This window comes from Camponotus vicinus, unplaced genomic scaffold, assembly GCF_025532165.1.
Source record: "Camponotus vicinus isolate PSW18456_S1 unplaced genomic scaffold, iyCamVici1.0 SCAF_6, whole genome shotgun sequence".
NCBI classification, from domain to species: Eukaryota; Metazoa; Arthropoda; class Insecta; order Hymenoptera; family Formicidae; genus Camponotus; species Camponotus vicinus.
The window spans coordinates 7,615,065-7,636,182 of NW_028141978.1; the positions used below are offsets into that span (position 1 = coordinate 7,615,065).

At 30.4% G+C, this 21,118-nt stretch overlaps 2 protein-coding genes across 3 annotated transcripts; both read left to right on the forward strand.

Moving 5' to 3' along the window:
- Positions 1 to 5,246: 5,246 nt before the first annotated feature.
- On the forward strand, positions 5,247 to 7,330 carry LOC145973193 (fatty acid synthase-like). Its single transcript, XM_083102428.1, has 7 exons — positions 5,247 to 5,474; positions 5,588 to 5,819; positions 5,908 to 6,033; positions 6,160 to 6,326; positions 6,687 to 6,959; positions 7,071 to 7,275; positions 7,320 to 7,330. Exons 1-7 carry the CDS (start codon positions 5,247 to 5,249, stop codon positions 7,328 to 7,330), a joined length of 1,242 nt encoding a protein of 413 aa, XP_082958554.1.
- A 381-nt stretch (positions 7,331 to 7,711) lies between these two features.
- On the forward strand, positions 7,712 to 14,872 carry LOC145973924 (fatty acid synthase-like). Of its 2 annotated transcripts, none has more exons than XM_083103599.1 (12): positions 7,712 to 8,006; positions 8,132 to 8,634; positions 8,759 to 9,060; positions 9,161 to 9,565; positions 9,736 to 10,751; positions 10,931 to 11,172; positions 11,236 to 11,929; positions 12,055 to 12,886; positions 12,974 to 13,446; positions 13,546 to 13,800; positions 14,301 to 14,552; positions 14,625 to 14,872. In XM_083103599.1, the coding sequence occupies exons 1-12, from the start codon at positions 7,737 to 7,739 to the stop codon at positions 14,739 to 14,741; spliced, it is 5,361 nt and encodes a 1,786-aa protein (XP_082959725.1). In that variant the 5' UTR covers positions 7,712 to 7,736; the 3' UTR covers positions 14,742 to 14,872. The 2 variants fall into 2 exon arrangements, with proteins under 2 accessions (XP_082959725.1, XP_082959726.1); XM_083103600.1 differs by having other exon boundaries at positions 14,640 to 14,872.
- The last annotated feature ends 6,246 nt before the right edge of the window (positions 14,873 to 21,118 follow it).

Here is a 21,118-nt window from a genome sequence, read left to right on the forward strand (position 1 = left end):
ATTAATCATTCGAAAAATGTTAATTTATTTGAAAACTTGTGAAAATTGTTCTATAAATTAAGACATTTGCTTTCATGTCATTATACAAAAAAATTTTTCATTATTTTATTCTATATTTTTAACTTGTAATTAAAATTTTAATTCGACTTTTAACGATTTCATTAAATGCCAGCATTAAATAGGATTGCGCAATTGCATTAGGATTGAACAGTTGTACTAATACAAAAGTCAATATTTCACATAATTCCTCATTTGATTGTTAACCTTTATTAAAAATGTGACCATAATTAGGAAATAATAGTATTCAAAATAACGAATACAAGCGTATAAAAAATGCCTTAAAAGAATCTAAAAAAATAATAAAAATGAAAAATTTTAAAAACTGATATGAGATTAATACAATTATCCAAATAAATTATGTGCTATTAAATTGTAATTAATACTAAATGGGTTAAGATTCTTTTAATTTTGGTGTGCCCCTATATTCAAATTGTGTAGTCTAAAATCTATATTTTATAACATATATTGTTTAAGATTTTATATTTTATTCGAGATATATAAACACGAGTGCATGACTCGGGTACGTCAGGGCATATCACGGCTACGTATATACACACACACACACACACACACACACACACACACACACACACACACACACACACACACATATATATATATATATATATATATATATGTAAAATATCTGCCTCTTCACATTTTAACGATCAAATAAATAATCAATTTATATTTTTCTTCCTAAGAATGATTTTTAATTAAGATTAATAAGATCTTTTATACAAGATAATATATATTTCTCTTAAACAATTTTTTTCACAACTTTTTACGATTAATTTTATCGTCTTATTGTCAATTATAAACAATATAATATTTTAGCCAATGTTAATGCATGTAAACGGTAAACATAAAAATTAAAAAATACTATTAGAGAATTGATACACGATTGTTAGATACTGTTTTTTGTTTGTGATCGTTAGCAAACTCCTTTTCAAGAATAATCAATCAATGATTTTTAGTTGCCAATATTATTTTCGACCTTTCGTATCGTGTGCCAAAAGTTTTTAAAAGTATCTGTAAACTCAATAAAGTAAAGTGAGGGAATAATTTTAAATAAAATTTATAATTTCAACCAAACGAAACAACGAAAGTTCTTTCGATTCAAAAATGCATAGAAATTATGGATAAATTAGAGAAAGGTACCTCGGCAGCTCAAATTATTGATGAGTATAAAATCTCTCGTAGTACAATTCAAAGAATTAATCGTAATGCAGATAAGATAAAAAAATTCAATCAGCCAAAAAGCCAATCTAGAAATAAACTTAACGAGAAAATTCATAAAACCCAAAAAGTATGAACGATTAGAAGATACATTGCATAAGTGGTATCGAGAGAGGATGGAATCGGGAAATTTTTCCAAACATCTATTTAAGACTAAAGGAATTCAACTTATGTCCGAGTTAGGTGGGTCGTTAACAGTTAAAGAAAAATGCAACTTGTTGAAAACATATCTAAAACTTTTCGAGAATCAACAAGAATCTACTAATTATAAATCTCGAAATTCATCTGAGAATTCACAAAGTCTCGATTTTTCCAAACAGCTGTTTAAGACTAAAGGAACTCACCCCAACCAGCAGAGAAGAAATTATTCATTATAATGAATAATAAATATTAAAAATATATTTAAAAAACATTCTCTGCTGGTTGGGACCTTATGCACGAGTTGGGTGAGCCGTCAAAAGTTGAAGGAAAAAAAAATTGTTGAAAAGATATCTAAATTGTTCCGAGAATCAACAAGAATCTACTAATTATAAATCTCCAAATTCATCTGAGAATTCGCAAAATCTCGCGCGAGATACTGATAAAATTAAACAAGAATTAGACGTCGACGAAAACTTTATTCGAGAATTCAACCACCAATTAGAAGAAGAAAATATTAAAAGAGACAATATTCACACTATGATCCGAGTATATTTAAATTTTGAAACTTATTTTCAACACCAAGATGAGAACGAAATTGATATAGCAAAATTGAGAAATGATCGTCTATTTATTATGTTTTGTACAAATGCTACAGGTAGTCATAAATTACCACCTTTTTATGTATATGAATATGAAGATAAAGCAATTAAAAAATATTTGAAAAACAAGAAGGGTGTCATTTTTAAGAAAAAAGGAGATGAATGGAATAGCAAATTGGTACAATAATAACTTTATAAAATTAAAGGATCATTAAAAAATATATATAATCGACCAAAACTAGCCAAAATTCTTGTTTATTTATTAAAAATTACGACGTTTCGACCATATGGTTGTGGTTCTTTTCAAGTATACAGGTTCAGATAAAAGAGTATAACAATGTAAATCTTAATCTGAGTTTTTGACGAAGTCTCACACTGACATAACGTTTTATCTCTCTTTTTCAAATGTGGCAAGACGTTAATGATCTTGTAATTGTGATATGTAGAGTTTACAAAATTAAGATTTACATTGTTATACTCTTTTATCTAAACCTGTATACTTGAAAAGGATCACAACCATATGGTCGAAACGTCGTAATTTTTAATAAACAAGAATTTTGGCTAGTTTTGGTCGATTATATATATTTTTTAATGATCTTTTGATTATTCTACTAGCGATATTAAGATAATTTAAGAAAACCTTTTATAAAATTAGTGAGAAAACATCATCAGAAAACAAAGACAAAGTGATTTTACTCATCAAAAATCATATGGAGTTTATCTTCTTAGAAGATGTCATGACGCAAAATGACAACTTCAAAATAGTGTTTTTTCCATATAACGCATTTATAATTCTTCAATCATTAACATCATTAAAAATAACTAAGAAAATAAATACGAATTTACGTAAAGTATTTAAAAATTTTTTAACATTCTACGATCTGGAAATTTGCACTAAAGTGATTTACAAAACATGGGCGCGAATCTTGCCTATGAAAATAGAATCTTTATGGATTGAAAAACTTTTAAAATCAGATTCTCGTACAGAAGGAAATGCAAACTCAACATTTTTGGCTAAAGCAAACGTCAAAAGTAATTAAAAATGTAAGGAAAAGGAAGACATCACTTTCAAGGAAACAGCAGTAAAAAAAACAATGTTTATTTTCCAAACTCTTATATTAGTACCAGTTTCTCGCAAAACAGAAAACACAATTTCAACATGTATGATTAAACAGACGTTAAAATTAATTAAAAATGTAGAGAAAGACATCTCTCTCAAAGAAACACTGGCAGAAATAAGAACGGAAATGAAAGAACAACATCAGAAAAATACTGTAAGTGTTGAAAATATTATTTTTCCCGAAAACTTCATATTATTTTGAATAAATCCATTCAATATTGTCTTTTCATTAGATCTCTGTATAGTTTAAACGTATAGTTTAAACGTTATCGAAAAATATAGAGAGAGATCAATAAAATATAAATATTACAAAATTTGATATTATTGTTTCTATCATAATATTTATAAAATTATGTATAGTTTAATGTATGTTTTTTTGTACATGTGTTGAATAAATTATTTGGAAGTTTAACTTAACGCTCTTAAATATATAACTGAAATATTTTGATTGAATGTCAGATAAAGCTAAAAATTAAATATTTTTTGAGACGCAGAAAAGATACATATATTAAATTTAGGGATCTTAAGTTAATATTTTATTTATTTTTTTTACATAAAATTTTCTAAATCAGCCATTTTGTGTAACATTGCTTTAATAGTTGTTTCTCTATAAAAATAGATAAAAAATCAATGCATACTCTTCATAAATAAATTACGTATTCATTAAACAAATTACGACAATGCATACTCTTCATAAACAAATTACGTATATATATATATATTTATTTATATATATATTTATTTATTTAAAATGATTCAATTAAAACAACTAAAACAATTAAAATAAAAGTAACTAAAAAATAAATATGTGAAATTTTTCACTCTTGTTCTTATTCGATGAAAGAAAGAAGAATTTTTGAATAATAAAATTGTGAACTCTTAAATATTAAAACTATTATGATGCAAAGCATTTAATTTAAATACAGAAAGGTTAGGTCATAAGGCCATAAAGTCATAAAGGTATATCAATGATAATTTAATTCTACATTTTGATTTTCATTTACTTGTTTTTTCATTTACATATATAATTCTTTTAGCCATCCATGTACATATATTTTTTTTAGATATAAACAAAAAATAAAAACAGTAATAAATTAATTTTATTTTAAATGATATTTGCGATATTGGTGCGATATAGTTTGCGCTGTAGATGATGAAAATTAGACAATAGAACACTAAATCGTCACTAGATCACTAAATCGTTATTTTTAAATTTTATGGTATTTTCTTTGTCTTAAATATGTTTATATGTTACAATTATTTCAAATATTATCGCGCACTGTACGCATTTTATGAACGATGTTTTATGTATAATCGATACATTTTAATTGCAAATACTTTGAGTTACAAAATTATGAAGAAAATTAAAAATACAATGATGCGATCATTACCGGTAATTAATACAGTTCCAAGAATCTAAATCATAAGAAAGGAAAATTTATAAAGAAGTCGTATAAATTAACAATATATATATATATATATATATATATATATACGTAACGATTTAGTGTTCTATTGTCTAATTCTCATCATCTACAGCGCAAACTATATCGCACCAATATCGCAAATATCAAGTTTTATAGTATTAATAACATCATAAATAAAACAAAATATATAAAATACAAATATATATATATATATATATATATATATATATATATATATTTCCGGATAAACGCATACAACAATAATTTACATTATGATGAAGGAAACACACAGACCGTGTATTAATATTGATTCTGGCGACGAAATCATTATTTCAGGTATCGCTGGTAGATTTCCAAATTCAAACAACATGAATCAGTTACAAGAGAACTTATTCAACAAAGTTGATCTTCTTAAAACAGATCATGGTCGATGGAAAATGGGTAATTATAATTCATAATCTTACATTTATTTATGATTAATTTAAAACATGTTTTTTTCTCCTATAAATACATAATTATTTGTTATAAAAATATATTTTTAATTTAAATAAAAAACATAAATATTAAAAATATACTTTATATAGCAATTTTATATTACATAAATATTATACATTTATGAAATTATATAATTCGTTAGGATACCTAGATATACCACCACGCATGGGAACAATTAATGATGTGGAAAAATTCGATGCTGAATTTTTCAACGTTTCTTTTAAGCAAGCACACACGCTCGAACCTATGACAAGAATATTATTGGAACACACTTATGAAGCTATTGTCGATGCGGGGATCAATCCAAAGCAATTGCAAGGAAAAAATACTGCTGTGATTATAGCAACAACTATAGTTGAGTCGCAAGGAAATTTTATGTATGAAAATCTTCAGGTAGAAAAAAATTATTAATTAATACATATAAGGGAAAATAGTTAGACATAAAGAATTATCAAATTCATTGTATATACATGTAAAATTTATCGTTGCTTACTTTCTATAATTAGACAGATGGTCTAGGCATTATTGGATGTAGTAAATCTACAGTAGCAAATATGCTTTCATATTTGCTGGATTTGAAAGGACCATCTTATACAGTCGATACAGGATGCAGCTCTGGTCTTTATGCCATGGCTCTTGGATATCACGATATTATGTCAGGTCGATGCGAGGATGCGATAATTGGAACCTCGAACTTATGTTTAAATCCTATAATAAATCTGCAATTCTCTCGTCTTGGTATTTTTAATCAAAATAATTAATATATCATGTAACATATTTATATATAAACATGTATATTAAATTGTGTACATGTATATGATATTAGGTATTTTGTCTCCCGATGGTTATTGCAGACCTTTTGATTCTACCGCTTGCGGTTATTCGCGTAGCGAAACCATATCTGTGCTATATCTTCAAAAGGCAAAAAATGCTAAAAGAATTTACGCTACATGTAAGCAAATTAAAGTAAACAGTGATGGTTATAAGAAGGAAGGAATAACGTTCCCATCGGAACATAATCAGAGTTCTCTACTGATGGAATGTTACAAGGAGTGCGATATATTACCATCTTACCTAGATTACATTGAAGCCCATGGTACCGCTACCAGAGCTGGCGATCCTGCGGAAATCAATGCTATCTATAATGTTTTGTGTAAAGAAAGAAAGACTCCGTTGATGATCGGCTCTGCAAAATCCAACCTAGGTCACGCTGAACCAGCAAGTGCTTTCACACAAATCGCTAAGGTAAGACACATAATTTGGACCATTTGCATAATGTTTTCATAAGGAAAGTAATATTCCGGTGAATTCCGCGTACCTATATGATAACTGGTTCTATCTTTTATAGGACAAAAAGATCTCACTATTTCTATATTACAAGCGAATTTGAGAAATTTGGAGTTTATTGTTTATTAATTTGACAATTGATTTAAAAATGAATAAATAAATAAATAAATTACATTTTTTAATATAATAATAAATTAACCAGCTTTTTATAATAATGACTAAAATAACATGAAACGCAACAGTATTCAGATTTAAAAATATATATTTAACAAAAAAAATATTGTTATGTATCTAATTAAATTCATTGATATCTTGAAGGCAATAATAGCATTCGAAACCGGTCTCGTTCCACCAAACATCAATTATACATCACCACGAAAGGATATAGATGCTCTTGTAAAAGGAGATATTCGTGTGGTTACGGAAGCAATGCCACTTAAGAATGGTTACATAGGCATTAATTCTTTCGGCTTCGGAGGAACCAATGCTCATGTAATATTAAAATGGAATACCAAACAGAAAGTTAACAGTGCAGCACGAAGCGATGGCTTGCCAAGACTTGTGACATTGTCCGGACGTACTGAAATATCAGTAAAATCGTTTTTAAACGATGTTAGTAGATATTAAAAATAATAATAATATTTTTAGAAATTAGAAAATATATTTGTTGTCGGAATTTTTTGAAAATTGTTTCTCTTGTAGGTCGCTAATCATTCCACAGATGTTGAATATATTCGTTTATTACATGATGTTTATGCGGACAATATAGAAGGTCATCCATGGAGAGGATATATTATATTAGACACTTTGCAACAAAATTCAATACAGGAGATCCAAAATAATAGGAACGTGAAAAGACCTATTTGGTTTATATTTTCTGCCTTAGGCACGCAATGGCCACGGATGGGTATATATATATATATTCAATATTTTATATTTCACATGTATAAGATGGCAATTAAATGATAAAATAATAATTATTATCATTTAATCAAAATTTTATCAGGTCAAGATTTATTAAAGTTTCATGTCTTTGAAAATGTTATAAAAATGTGTGACACTGTTTTAAAATCATATGATATAAATATTATGAACATATTGACAAATAAAAACGGAAAAGCGTATGAAAGCGCTTTACACACATTTGTCTGTATCGTCGCCATTCAGGTAAAATATTATAAATATAAATATATAAATTTATATGAAATTTATAATTTATAATTTGTATATTTATATTTATAATTTATATATATTAACAATGCGAATATAGTTTATAAACACGGAACAATATGATATAAAAATGTCTATATGAATGTATAGATTGGCTTGATAGATCTTCTCACAACCTTAGGAATTATTCCGGATTACATGATTAGTCATTCTGCTGGTGAACTTGGTTGCGCGTATGCGGATAAATGTTTAACTATTGAACAAACTATTTTATCGGCATACTTTATTGGTTTAGCCTGCATCGAAGAAAATGTGATTCATAGCTCTATGGCAATTGTGAATTTTGATTACGAATGCCTGAAAAATATATGTCCATCGGATATTGAAATAGTGTGCTACAATAGTCAAAACAGTAATATTATAAGCGGGCCCGCAGAATCCATAAAAGAATTCTTGAAAAAATTACAGGTATTGTTTTTTAACTAAATTTTTAATCAGATTGATCTTCTGACTTGTCTCTTTTACTTTGAAAATGTTTTAGCTTTATATAATCGCCTTATATTTATTCATATTAATTAATTTCGTTTTGTCAGATTAATAACATTAACGCGAAAGAAATCAATTGCGATGTACCATATCACAGTTATTATTTCGCATCCGTGGAAAATCGACTTTTGTTTAATTTGAACCAAATAATACCATGCCCGAAAAAACGAAGTCCAAGATGGATTAGTACCTCCGTACCTTGTATGGAATGGACCAAAGAGGCAGCGAAATTATCTTCAGCAAACTATCACACGCATAGTATACTCAACACTGTTCTCTTTGGACAAGCAATGAATTTAATTCCAAATAATGCCGTAACTATCGAAATTGGACCGGATGGCGTTCTGCAGCGTATTTTGAAAGAATCCTTACATCCAAAAGTGACGAACATCGTACTGACTCAGCGCACTGAACAAAATTCGACCAATGTAACTTTACGAGGGATTGGAAAACTTTATAATTGTGGTTTACAACCGCAGATTGCTAACTTATATCCGCCAGTGGAATTTCCAGTTAGTCGAGGCACTCCTATGATATCTCCATCTATCAGGTACAACATAATGTCAGAATAAATTTTTCTGTAAATGTTGCTTATGTAAACAACAAACATTTCTTGAAATATATAAGCATATACATATATAATATACAAGCAAGGTTTCAATGCCGTGTTATAGGTGGGATCATTCTAAAGATTGGTTTGTGTCAACTTATCAATCGAAGAATGACATACAATCCACAGAAAGACATGTCGAAATCAATCTCAATGACGAGAGCTATAACTATATGATCGATCATGTAATCGATGGAAGAAATTTATTTCCAGCAACAGGATATCTTGCACTCGTGTGGGAAACTATCGGCATGATGGAAGGAAAAATATATACAACTATGCCGATAATATTTCGAGATATAAGATTTATTCGTGCTACTCATTTATCGAATAATATTACAAAATTGACAATTTCTATACAAAAAGGTATTTATGAAACTATTAAATTACTTTTGCAATAATAACATTATAAAGTTATATCTCGTAATTAATCTCAAGCTGTGTAAATCAAATAAAAAAATTGCAGATAGCGGAAAATTCGAAGTTACCGAAGGAGATAGCGTTGTGGTAACAGGTAAAGTGCATGCTACATCGAATCCAAAACAAGAATTGATTCCGAACAGTCTATTGCCGGAAGATGACGAAGAAGAAGAGTACATGACTGCTCGAGATATCTATAAAGAACTCAAATTACGTGGCTATCAGTACAGTGGCTGGTTCCGTGGATTGAAAAGCGCATCTATTTCATGCAACAAAGGACATATTGCTTGGGCAAATAATTGGGCGACTTTTATGGATTGTATGTTGCAACTTTATAGTTTTGAATATGATACCAGAGATTTATATGTTTCTACGAATATTCAAAAATTGGTGATTAATCCTGCGCTTCATACGTCAAAGTTGAAATATATAATGACAGAAGAGGATAAACGTATGTTCCTCCATAATTTAAAAATTTAATAATTAAAAATTAACAGTTTAATAAGTTAAAAATAAATATATATTAAAAGACAACTATATTTTATTTCTTATTAAGCTTTAATTTTATATCAAGCAATCTTTATAGCGAAATTGTTATCTTACTTAATTGTCTCATTACAGTATTACCAGTACGTATATATAGAGAAATAGACGCAATTATATCTGGCGGAATTGAAATTCGAGGCGTTAAAACTATCACGATTTCTCGTCGGAAGTTAATCCAGGATCCCGTTATTGAAGAATACGTATTTGTGGCACATCATGACCATGCGAAGATATCTTTAGACGAAGCGATCAAAATATCAGCGCAGCTTGCGTTGGAAGATCATCAGATAATTAAAATAAAAGCAATTGAATTCGTAGAAGATACTGATGATGTAACATTGGAAGAATTATCATCCCCGTTGTTAATTAAAACTTTTAGTGATATGCCGTTAATACAGGCAAATATTACTATTTTAACATCATCGAATCGTTTTAATCCAACAAAATTGCCACAGAATGTTACAATCGCAGATTTAAATAAACCGTCTATAAATGATAAAGTCTTAATAGCTGTCGGATTCAATCTCTTGACGAAACAACAAAAAACGTTAGAAAGACTTTTGTCATTCGTGAGAGATGGTGGTTATCTATTGACGCGCGAACGAAGCAACATAATTAATTGCGATAAATATTTACGACAATATAAATTAAATGTTATTCTTGAAAAGCGCACTGAAACAGAAGTAATTGTGCTTCTGAAGAAAAAAGTTGAGATAAAGAAAATGACTGTTGTCTATATAAATAATGACAATTTTAATTGGCTCGAAGAATTAAAGCTGCTTTTGAACGATGAAAATCAACTTGTTAAAGACAATAGAATCATAATTGTTGGAGAAAGAGATTTTGAGTGCGGTTTGTTAGGCTTCATTAATTGTTTGAAAAAGGAATCAAGCAGCTTTGTCAGAGGTGTATTTATTCAAGATGAGAAGGCTCCTAAATTCTCTCTACAAAATCCTTTTTATATGCAACAGTTGCAAAAGGACATGTCTATTAATGTTTTGCGTTTTAACAAAATCTGGGGATCTTACAGACATTTACCATTACCTCGTCCAGAAGCTCAACCTGTACCTTCCGCCTATGTTTGTCAAATGGTATATATATATGTATACATGTATATATCTTTGCAAAGATTTGAATAGTGCATAAATATTATCTGTGTACACTGTATATATGCAATAATCATTTATTTTTTGTGTCATATAATTTCGCTATCTAAAATTTGCCTTATATACATGTCACGTATAATGAAATGTTTTTTGTACTCTTATAGGTTCCTGGTGATCTAAGTACATTTTGCTGGACGGAAAACGATATACCTGATTCTCATCTTGAAGATTTGATACGTGTAGTGTATTCGTCTATAAATTTCAAAGATGTAATGTTAGCAACTGGCAAATTAAATTCATTGCCGACTGCAATGCCGCAAGAACGATTTCAACGTACATCTCTTGGAATGGAATATGTAGGATTCGATGCCAATGGACATCGTGTAATGGGACTTCGAGATAATAAGTAAATATTCTAATTATTCAAATAATTACGTAAAATTTCATCGACAAATATTCCTCTTTGTAGATGTATAGCAAATGTCGTTGTAAAAGACAAAGATTTATGTTGGGACATACCTGATACATGGACATTCGAAGATGCTGCTACAGTTCCGTGCGTTTACAGCACGTGTTATTTCGCCTTACACATTTGTGGGAAGATGAAGAAGGGTGATAAAATACTTATACATTCTGGTACTGGAGGCATTGGACAAGCAGCTATCCACCTGGCTCTTAACGAAGGATGCGAGGTGTTCACTACCGTAGGTACAATTAAAAAGCGAGAATTTATTAAGAGAACGTTTCCGACTATTATGGATAAGCATATTGGAAATTCTCGAGATACCAGTTTCGAACAAATGATAATGTTGCACACGAACGGTCGCGGCGTGGACATCGTGCTGAATTCCTTGGCGGAAGAAAAACTAATTGCGTCCGTTCGTTGTCTAGCACGATATGGTCGTTTCTTAGAGATTGGCCAATTTGATCTTGTTTCTAACAATCCTCTAGATATGATTGTGTTTCAAAAAGGCATTAGTTTCCATGGAATTCGACTGAACAATACATTTTTCGGTTATCACAAGCAAAAGTCTTTAACATCTAAAATGATGGCTAACGGTTTGAAAAAGGGGATCATCAAACCACTTCAGGTGAAAGTTTTTCCAAAATCAGAAATTGAGGCAGCTTTTAGATACATGTCAAGTGGGAAACATATAGGAAAGGTATGCTAACAATATAACTCATTTCACAATAATTATAAATAGTAAAAAATAAAATTGTTATAAATACAATTTGAAGTACTATAATAATCTAATAGTCTTTCTAATATATGGATATACTTCTTCAGATAATTTTGAAAATTCAAGAGGAAAATCAATCTCTAAATGGGCTCGTTGTCGCACATCGTCGGTACTATTGCTTCAGTGACAGAAGCTACATTATATTAGGAGGTCTAGGAGGATTCGGTTTGGAATTAACTGATTGGCTGATATTAAGAGGTGCCAAGAACGTTGTGCTGATTTCGCGAACTGGTATAAAAAATGGTTATCAACGCATGAAAGTTCGATTGTGGAAATCCTATGGCGTAAATGTACTCGTTATTAAAAAAATCGACGTCTCTAACCGTGACGATTGCGAACATCTTTTGCGAACGGCAGAAAAAATGGCACCGGTAGATGCGATATTCAATCTCGCTATGGTGTTGAACGATCGCATTTTGAAGAATCAAACCACCGATAACTTTGTGGAATCCTTCAAAGCGAAGGCCTGGGCGACGCAAATGTTGGACAAGTTATCCAGAAAGATTTGTCCTAAACTACGACAATTTGTAATGTTCTCTTCCATTACTAGTGGCATAGGAAACGTTGGACAAACGAATTATGGCATGGCCAATTCCGTTATGGAGAGGGTATGTGAGAAGAGGGCGAAAGATGGATTACCAGGATTGGCGATTCAGTGGGGAAACATAGATGACGTGGGTCTTCTCATTGATATGCAAGAAGAGAATAAGGAAGTCATTTTCAATGGCGTTTTGCGCCAAAAAATATCCAGCTGCCTTGATGTACTTGATACATTTTTACTTCAAAGCCGCCCAATCGTAAGCAGCATGATTGTAGACAAGAAGAAAGCAAGTTCTTCCAGATTTGGCAATATGATGGAAACTATCGCTAATATTTTAAGTAAGTATTCGCATGTAGACTATGGCACGTGTGTGTTAAACTATTTTTTGTATACGTTGCATTAAATCAGACATATTATATTGATAGATGTAAATGATATGAATAAGATAAGCAAAAATACATCTCTATCTGAGCTTGGAATGGATTCCATGATGGTTGTGGAAATTAAACAAATTTTGGAACGAAAATTCGATATCTTTTTTACTGCACAAGAAATACGGACCCTTACTTTTGGAAAATTAATTGAGATGTTCAACACAAACATTGATAGAGACAATACGCAAGCTGGAAATTCAATTGATATCAGAAATCAAGACATACCGAATTTATTCGGTATTTTAAAGGATGAAGATTTTATGACAGAAATTTGTTCAGATTTCTGGACTAAAAAAGAGGAAAGTACAATCCAAGTATTTCTTATACCGGGAATGGACGGCTGTGTTACTGTATTTAATCGTTTGGCATCAAATATTAAATTTTCGACGACATCCTTACAGTATAACACAAATAATATCGATTCTATGAACACAATATCGGAGATAGTGGATTATCTTTTTGAGGTATGGTAACTGTATTGATAATTTTATGTTTAATTGAAGAATTGTGTTTTTTGTTAATGCCATAAGCAAAATTTGCAAAATTATTTTAATATTTTACAGCACGTGTCATCAAGATTGAAAGATGGAAGAGATTTTGTAATGGTAGGATATTCTTTTGGATCTGTCGTTGCAATTGATTTAGTAAGAAGATTGGAGGCTATGAACTTTAAAGGTCGACTTGTACTGATCGATGGTGCTCCGGAACAACTACGATTAATGTGTGGACATTATATGTCAATTTCTAATGACGTAGAACTTCAGATTACTATTTTAATCTCTATTTTGGAAGTTTATAAGGCAGAAAGCTGTGAAAAGGTATATCTCTTTTTATGTACATGGAAGCATATTTCTAATCACAAATATTACTATTAGCTTCATATTTTAATCATCTTATGGTTCTTGCAGTTTCTTTATTAAAAGCTTTTAACTTTTTGCGATTCGGAAATTTCTGTCATATCCTTTGCGCAGGTGCAGTTCAGACTTATTTTCACTTATATCCTGCAATTTATATGTTATCCCATATTTCGTCTCTTATTTCCATTCATTTAATGTCTCAAATTATATACATAACACATATAAAAAAAAGAAATAAATTTTTACACAAGTGTATGTAGTCGTAACGAGAAATATTTTTAGGATCGTTAGAATGTTTATAAATATTCATATATATTTTTCTTATCCCGAGTTAGACTTGACATAGAACCAGCTAGAACAAAATGTAATATTGATTCTGACTTGACATGGAATCGCAAAAAATTTAAAATCTATAAAAGTTTTTAAAAATCGTTTAAATATGAAACATATAAATTCCGCAGGTTTTAATGATATTAAAGGAGTGTACAACTTGGGAAGAACGGTTTGACATTTTTGCTAAACACTTTTTAGCATTAAATACATTACTTTCACCTGTAAATCTGAAAATACTGTGTACAACAATGTATAAACGTTTAATCGCTATTCGACAATATGATTCTTCTACACTATCGCCTATTAAATCACCCATAATGTTACTGAAAGCGACATTGTCACCTGTACATAAGATTGAAGAAGATTATGGTTTGCACAAGGTATTTTGGGAAAGTTTAGTTAATATCTATATCTAATAAATTAAAATTAACAAAAAATTTTTTTTAATGAAGCACATAATGTTTAAGATAACTCAAAACAAAGTGGAAATACGTTACGTGGAGGGTGATCACTTTACGATCTTGAGAAACGAGAAAATAGCAGCTGCGATTAATGGAGAGCCACTATGATATCAAGTTATTCACTAAACATTACATTAATATATGCATATTATATATTACATTAATGTATATTAAAGTGCATGGCATTGATCATAATCAATAGATTAATGTATATTATTTGGTAACGGCTTTTGTGTATATTCGACGACCATGTTGTTAGTAAAATATCATAAAATATTTAACATAAAATATATGTTTAATTCCCCGCAAATGATTTTTTAAAATTTATTTAAATTCTCTAATTTTTAAAGTTTTTTTAAATATAATTCCTTTTTCTACTAGATCTCTCTCATATTTTGCAAATATAAATATTAATTATATTATAATATGTATTAACTTACCTAAACTCTATTTCCTGTTTGTGTTTGTATCTGTGTAATCTGTTCGAATTGGCAAGAAACTTTTACTGCCGCGCAAGTACGGAAACTTTGGTTCTAACAACATTAAAGCTCCATAATATATATAATTAATAGAACTTAACTGAAAGGTATATAAAAGAAATCTTAAAAACGACTTTAAAGTAGTTTTAGTTATGTTTTGGATGATTTGATCTATAATATTGTCTTGATTTGTGAAAGCATTATTCTATTAATTTCATGAGAAGGCAAATGTTTTTTACGGATAGAAGAAGAATGATATTTTGATTGTTTGATAAACATTTATTTTTATCAAAAGAAACGTTTTTTTTAACGTTTCTCAAGTAAATATTTTAATCAATCAGAAATATTTTTGTAAACTGTTATAAAACGTTTCAAAGACATAATTTATAAAATTTTTTTAAAATGAATACGTACTATTTTCGATAATTACTGAAATCAAATCAAATATTATAAAAACCTTATAAGTATCGATTTACATTACTATTTTATTTAAATTGTCAGAAAAAATTTGCATATCGGTTACGGCCGACAATCTGTTCAGATTACCAGATGTATTATACTTTATCGGCTGACAGATCGTAAGTTTAATGAAGACATAACTAATGCCAATCTATTAACAACTTCTTATCTAAATCTGAATCTGTTGCCAATCTGCTAACATATTGCGCGTTATTTTGGTTACTAGAAAACGAAATTGAAAAACAGAAATTGATCATTTTCATTTTCTGTATTAAGCAATATGAGATAGATGTCATTTCGGAAAGTTGAAAATATATACAGAATTATACAATCAAATTTAAAACAAAGAAAAGGCTAAGGACCGTAGCGTAGGGTGTTATTACGTAATAATATTCAGAACATAGATCTGAGACGGATACTTAATATATTCTTAATTAATTAATAATAAAGAAAGAAGAATACAATGCAATAAAAGTTGACAGACGTACGTTTCGATCCAATGCGGATCTTTTTCAATCTATAATATCCATCTGAACTTTAACCATCTCGCTCCCTCTCATAATTCTTCTTGTCTGGACTCTCCGAATAATAAATAGTTTGTCAACTTATCCTCCATTAACATTCCAAAGGAGGTTCATTGCCTCCTCCAGTTGGGTGATAGGTTCAGTCTTCCCCCTCACAGGAATTTACAACATACAGCTTTCGAGTTTATTAAAAATATCGAATCCAATCTCTTTAAATTTGATCCAGTGTTTTCCTCCAAGATTAGAAATCTTTCTGTTAATTTCTTTGATGGATTCCTGTTGTCGTCTTCTCCTCTTTCAACCATGGAGGGTCGTCTTTTAAATATGTCACGACTTTCCAGGTTTCTTTCTGACCATCCTGACCTGATTATCAGAGCGGATAAGGGAAACACGACGGTAGCCTTGGATAAAGACACTTATCTCAATAAAATGAATGATTTGTTGACGGATTCCAACACATATATGATCGTAAAGAAAAATCCTATCAATAAAATTATTAGCAATCTCAGGGAGTTGCTAGCAAGATGGTGTAAGAAGAATTTTATATCGACTTGTGTTGCTAGAGGCCTTTTGCATAGTGACAGTGTGTTGCCCCGTGCGTATGGCCTGCCAAAAATCCATAAAGCGAATTGTCCTCTGCGTATAATTATCTCATCAATTAACAGTCCATTACATTCTTTTGCCTCGTACCTTCACAAAATTTTGTATGACAACATCCCCAAACCTAACAGTCATATCTCCAATAGTTTCGAATTGGTTAATAAGTTAAACAATTTTTATGTAGATGACACTTAAATCTTATATCATTAGATGTCATCAATCTCTTCACGAATGTTTTTCACGATCTAATTATTGGAGGTATTGCTAAGAGATGGCATTTTTTAAAATCTAAGACCAAAATTCCGTATAATGAATTTTTGATTGCACTGAGACTTATTCTAGATTCGACCTATTTCACTTTTAATAATATAACTTACAAACAGATTTTTGGCACGCCGATGGGATCCCCGCTTTCACCTATACTAGTTAACATTGTAATGCAGGATTTTGAAGATAGAGCCATTTCCTCTCTCCTTGTCCCCGCCTCGTTTTATTATAGATACGTTGATGATATCATTCTTGCAGCTCCTTCTCTTCACGTCTCTACCATCCTTAAAATTTTTAACTCCTATCATAAGAGATTACAGTTCACTATTGAATATACAAACAATAATACTATCAGTTTTTTGGATACATTGTTGATCGTGAATGAAAACCGTTTGGAATTCGATTGGTTCCGCAAACCCACCTTCTCTGGAAGATTTTTAAATTTCTTCTCTCACCATCCGGTTGCTCACAAAATTGGCGTTATTATGGGTCTCGTTGATAGAGTTTTCCACCTTTCCCACCTAAAATTCCACGAACAGAATCTTTCCTTTATTGTCAACATTCTCCTCGACAACTCCTATCCTATCCACTTTATGCATAAAATTATTCTTCGCAGATTAAAATTCCTTATCTCCAATACCAGTCCTAGTCCTTCCTCCACCCCTTCTCCCTCTCCTAGCCCTCACTTTTTTGTCATCCCTTTTATTAAGGGCATCCCCAGGAAGCTCCACATGAGAATAAGGGAGGGGGGTAACAGGTTGGCTTTTTCGGTCAACAATAAATTGAATTTTTTGATTAGATTGCATAAAGATCCGTTAATCAAGTCTAACCACTCTAATGTGGTCTATAGGATTGACTGTGGTGATTGTGATGCTTCATATGTGGGACAGACGGGGAGGCGTTTAGCCACTAGACTGAGAGAGCATCAATTAAACATTAATAAGCCGTCAGATTTGCTATCAGTGGTATCAAACCACAGATTACTCGGCCACGATTTTAAGTGGGAAGATACAACAATTTTAGACGAGGAACCGTCCTATAAAAAAAGACTTGTTTTGGAGATGTTACACATCTGCCAGCAAAAAAGTAGCCTTAACATCCAGAATGACACGGTCTTACTCGAGGATTCTTACCTCTCTATCATCAATAAATGTGCTACTCTTTCAAATTTTCCCGCTTCCTCACCTCCTTCTTCCCAGTTCCGTTTTTTACCCCTCCTTCTCCTCAATTCCGTTTTTACCCCTACCATCTCTTTTTTTCCCTCTTCTTTTCTCTCCCATGTATCCCACATCTTCCTTTGTCAGTGTTGTCTCGGCCTTCGTTATGAGCAGACTCCTTTTCAAACAATAGTAATACTAATACTGCTCGTGTGTTACAAAGCAATAATAAAAAAATAAAAATTAAAAATTCTAGGGCCAATAATACGAGCTAATTACTAAGGTCTAAATAACATATATACAAATAGTAATAAATTCGTTTAATTGAATAATAACAAAAACGTTTCGATTTTACTTAGTCTTCTTCAGTAAGATATATAATAAAATCAGCGAAGTGGAATGATCCGTATTCATTGACAAATGTTTTTCGTATGTCGCAAAGAAAGAAAAAAATCATAAGTATAAATTTAATCAAAATGTAAACTGAGAAAAAACAATCGTTAGAGCGCTATAAATAAATAAAAAGAAGCCCATAAAGACATATGTAATAGAACATGTTTCGACAGCACAAAAAATGAGTAACCCAGAGTGACATTTGGCCTCCTATTCAAACACAACTTCTTCGTTGGGAAGCGAGAAGCTCCTGATTTGAAACCGGCCATAACAGCTGTGTCCGAGTCTATCACTTTCATGCTGTAATTGTATTAAAATTCAAAAATTGTTATTGAATATTAATTGACTCCTTTTTTTTCTATACATGGCTTTTTTCTCTTTGTCTCTGCACTCTTTACGTAGGTATGCATATTTCGCTTTCTGTATCGTCCACTCACTTCGTCTCTCGATTTCTCTATAATTTTTTTCTACCGATCTTACTCTACCATACTGTATAAGCGTTTTATGTTTCTTTTCTTTTTGAAATAACGGCTAAATTCTTCCCTTTATATTATATGTCTGGCATGATATTTGATAATTTGCGCATTTTTAAACACCCGAGGCTTCCACCTCGTTATCAGTCTGTCTAACTCTAATTCTTTCGGCACATCTGAGCGACTTGGGACGTTGGAGAGGCTGTCACATTTTACCAAATTGGGACTATAATTTTTTTACTGCAATGACTCTCATCATCATGGACAAACTTTTTATGGTTCGGACTTCCCCTTTGTGTTAATCAGGCGAAGTATATTTCCCCTAGTTTCATAGTGTCGCTCGGACAATTTTGATATCGAGGTGAGGTTGCGCCATTCGTTTGAATATTACATCACCATGCACATATATATATATTTTATTTATCTTTATTTATTTTTTGTACAAGTGTCTGTTTTGTTTGTTCGACCGTTATTATTCCTTTATTATTTCTGCGCTACATTAGACTATCGACCGTTTTAATTTTATTGTTTTGACCTCCTGATTATTTTGTACTGCGCGCGCCTTTGTAACGTTCGCGTTTTGATTATGTTATCCGTTATTAAGCGCCTTTGTAACGTTCGCGTTTTGATTATGTTATCTGTTACTAAGGCATTGAAAAAGATCCGCATTGGATCGAAACGTACGTCTGTCAACTTTTATTGCATTGTATTCTTCTTTCTTTATTATTAATTAATTAAGAATATATTAAGTATCCGTCTCAGATCTATGTTCTGAATATTATTACGTAATAACACCCTACGCTACGGTCCTTAGCCTTTTCTTTGTTTTAAATTTGATTGTTATCTTACGGACCGTTACTCTCTCTTTTTGTTTAGAATTATACAATTTCATCTAAAATTTTTTTTATGTAAATGCTGTATGTCAATGATATACTTCAAGTATTGTATTGCCGTATCTATATGTTTGTAGTGAATTTTGAATATTCTTGATTACAATATTAATCTTTTATTTAATACTAGTAATTTGATTTGCCTGTTGTTAATTTTTTTGATAATAATGTATGAAAAAATCAATCTCATCAATATAACTATTATTTTTATCCATTGCTACATTTTCCTGTTTTATCATCTTTCATCACATACGTATCCATCGGTATATTCATCTTCTTGTTTTATATAAAAGCAACTAGTTTTGTAAGTGGTTTTAGTTCTTTTTATTGCAATATATTAGACGTCATTGTATTTATATCCGATAAATACATCAAATAAAAGATTTTATTTCACAAGTTTTCTTTATTTTTCGACTGTTATAGCGTGTTATGATGTGTACCCTAAAAATTTACCTTTTTTTAAAAAATTGGTAAAAAAATTGGCGCCAAGTTCACGTACTAATTGTATCTAACTGTTGTCTTGTCTACAAAAATAGTGACATATAGAAATTGCGCTAACTAGGATAAAAATTTGCACAAGATATATAAAAGTACATAAAACAAAAAATATAAAATATAAAACAAAAAAGTAAAAAGAATTTTAATTAAAAAACTTGGCGCTGCCAATTTTATTAGTATATTGTTCAGCTTAAAAGTCTAAATTTCCAAGTATAAATCAATATAAATTAATTAAAGAAATTAAGTCATTAAACTTAAATGTTAAACTATTATAATTAAAATTAATAATTAGAATATGTTTCAATTTTTTAAATATATATTTAATCGAAATATATACCAATTTTATTGGCAGCGCCAAGTTCTTTTAATTAAAATTTTTTTTACTTTTTTGTTGGTAGAGGTAAATTAGGGTTCTCAGTGAATAATAAATTGAACGAGTTCATTAAACTACATAAAGATCCTTTATTTAAAATGAATCATTTAAATGTCATTTATAAGATTTTGTGCAAGAATTGTGACGCATTCAGAATGATACCGCATTATTAGATGACTCTTATCTCCTTATTATTAATAAATGCCTCACATTTTCACATTTTCTCCGCTCCTTTGCTTCCCACTTTCTAAATCACCTTTATTTCCTTCCTTCTCTTTCTCCTTTACCTTCTCCCCTTCCCCTTCTATGCCTACTATACCTCCTATTGTCATGTTTCAGTTTTTTTTACGATCGCACTCCTTCACCTTTAGG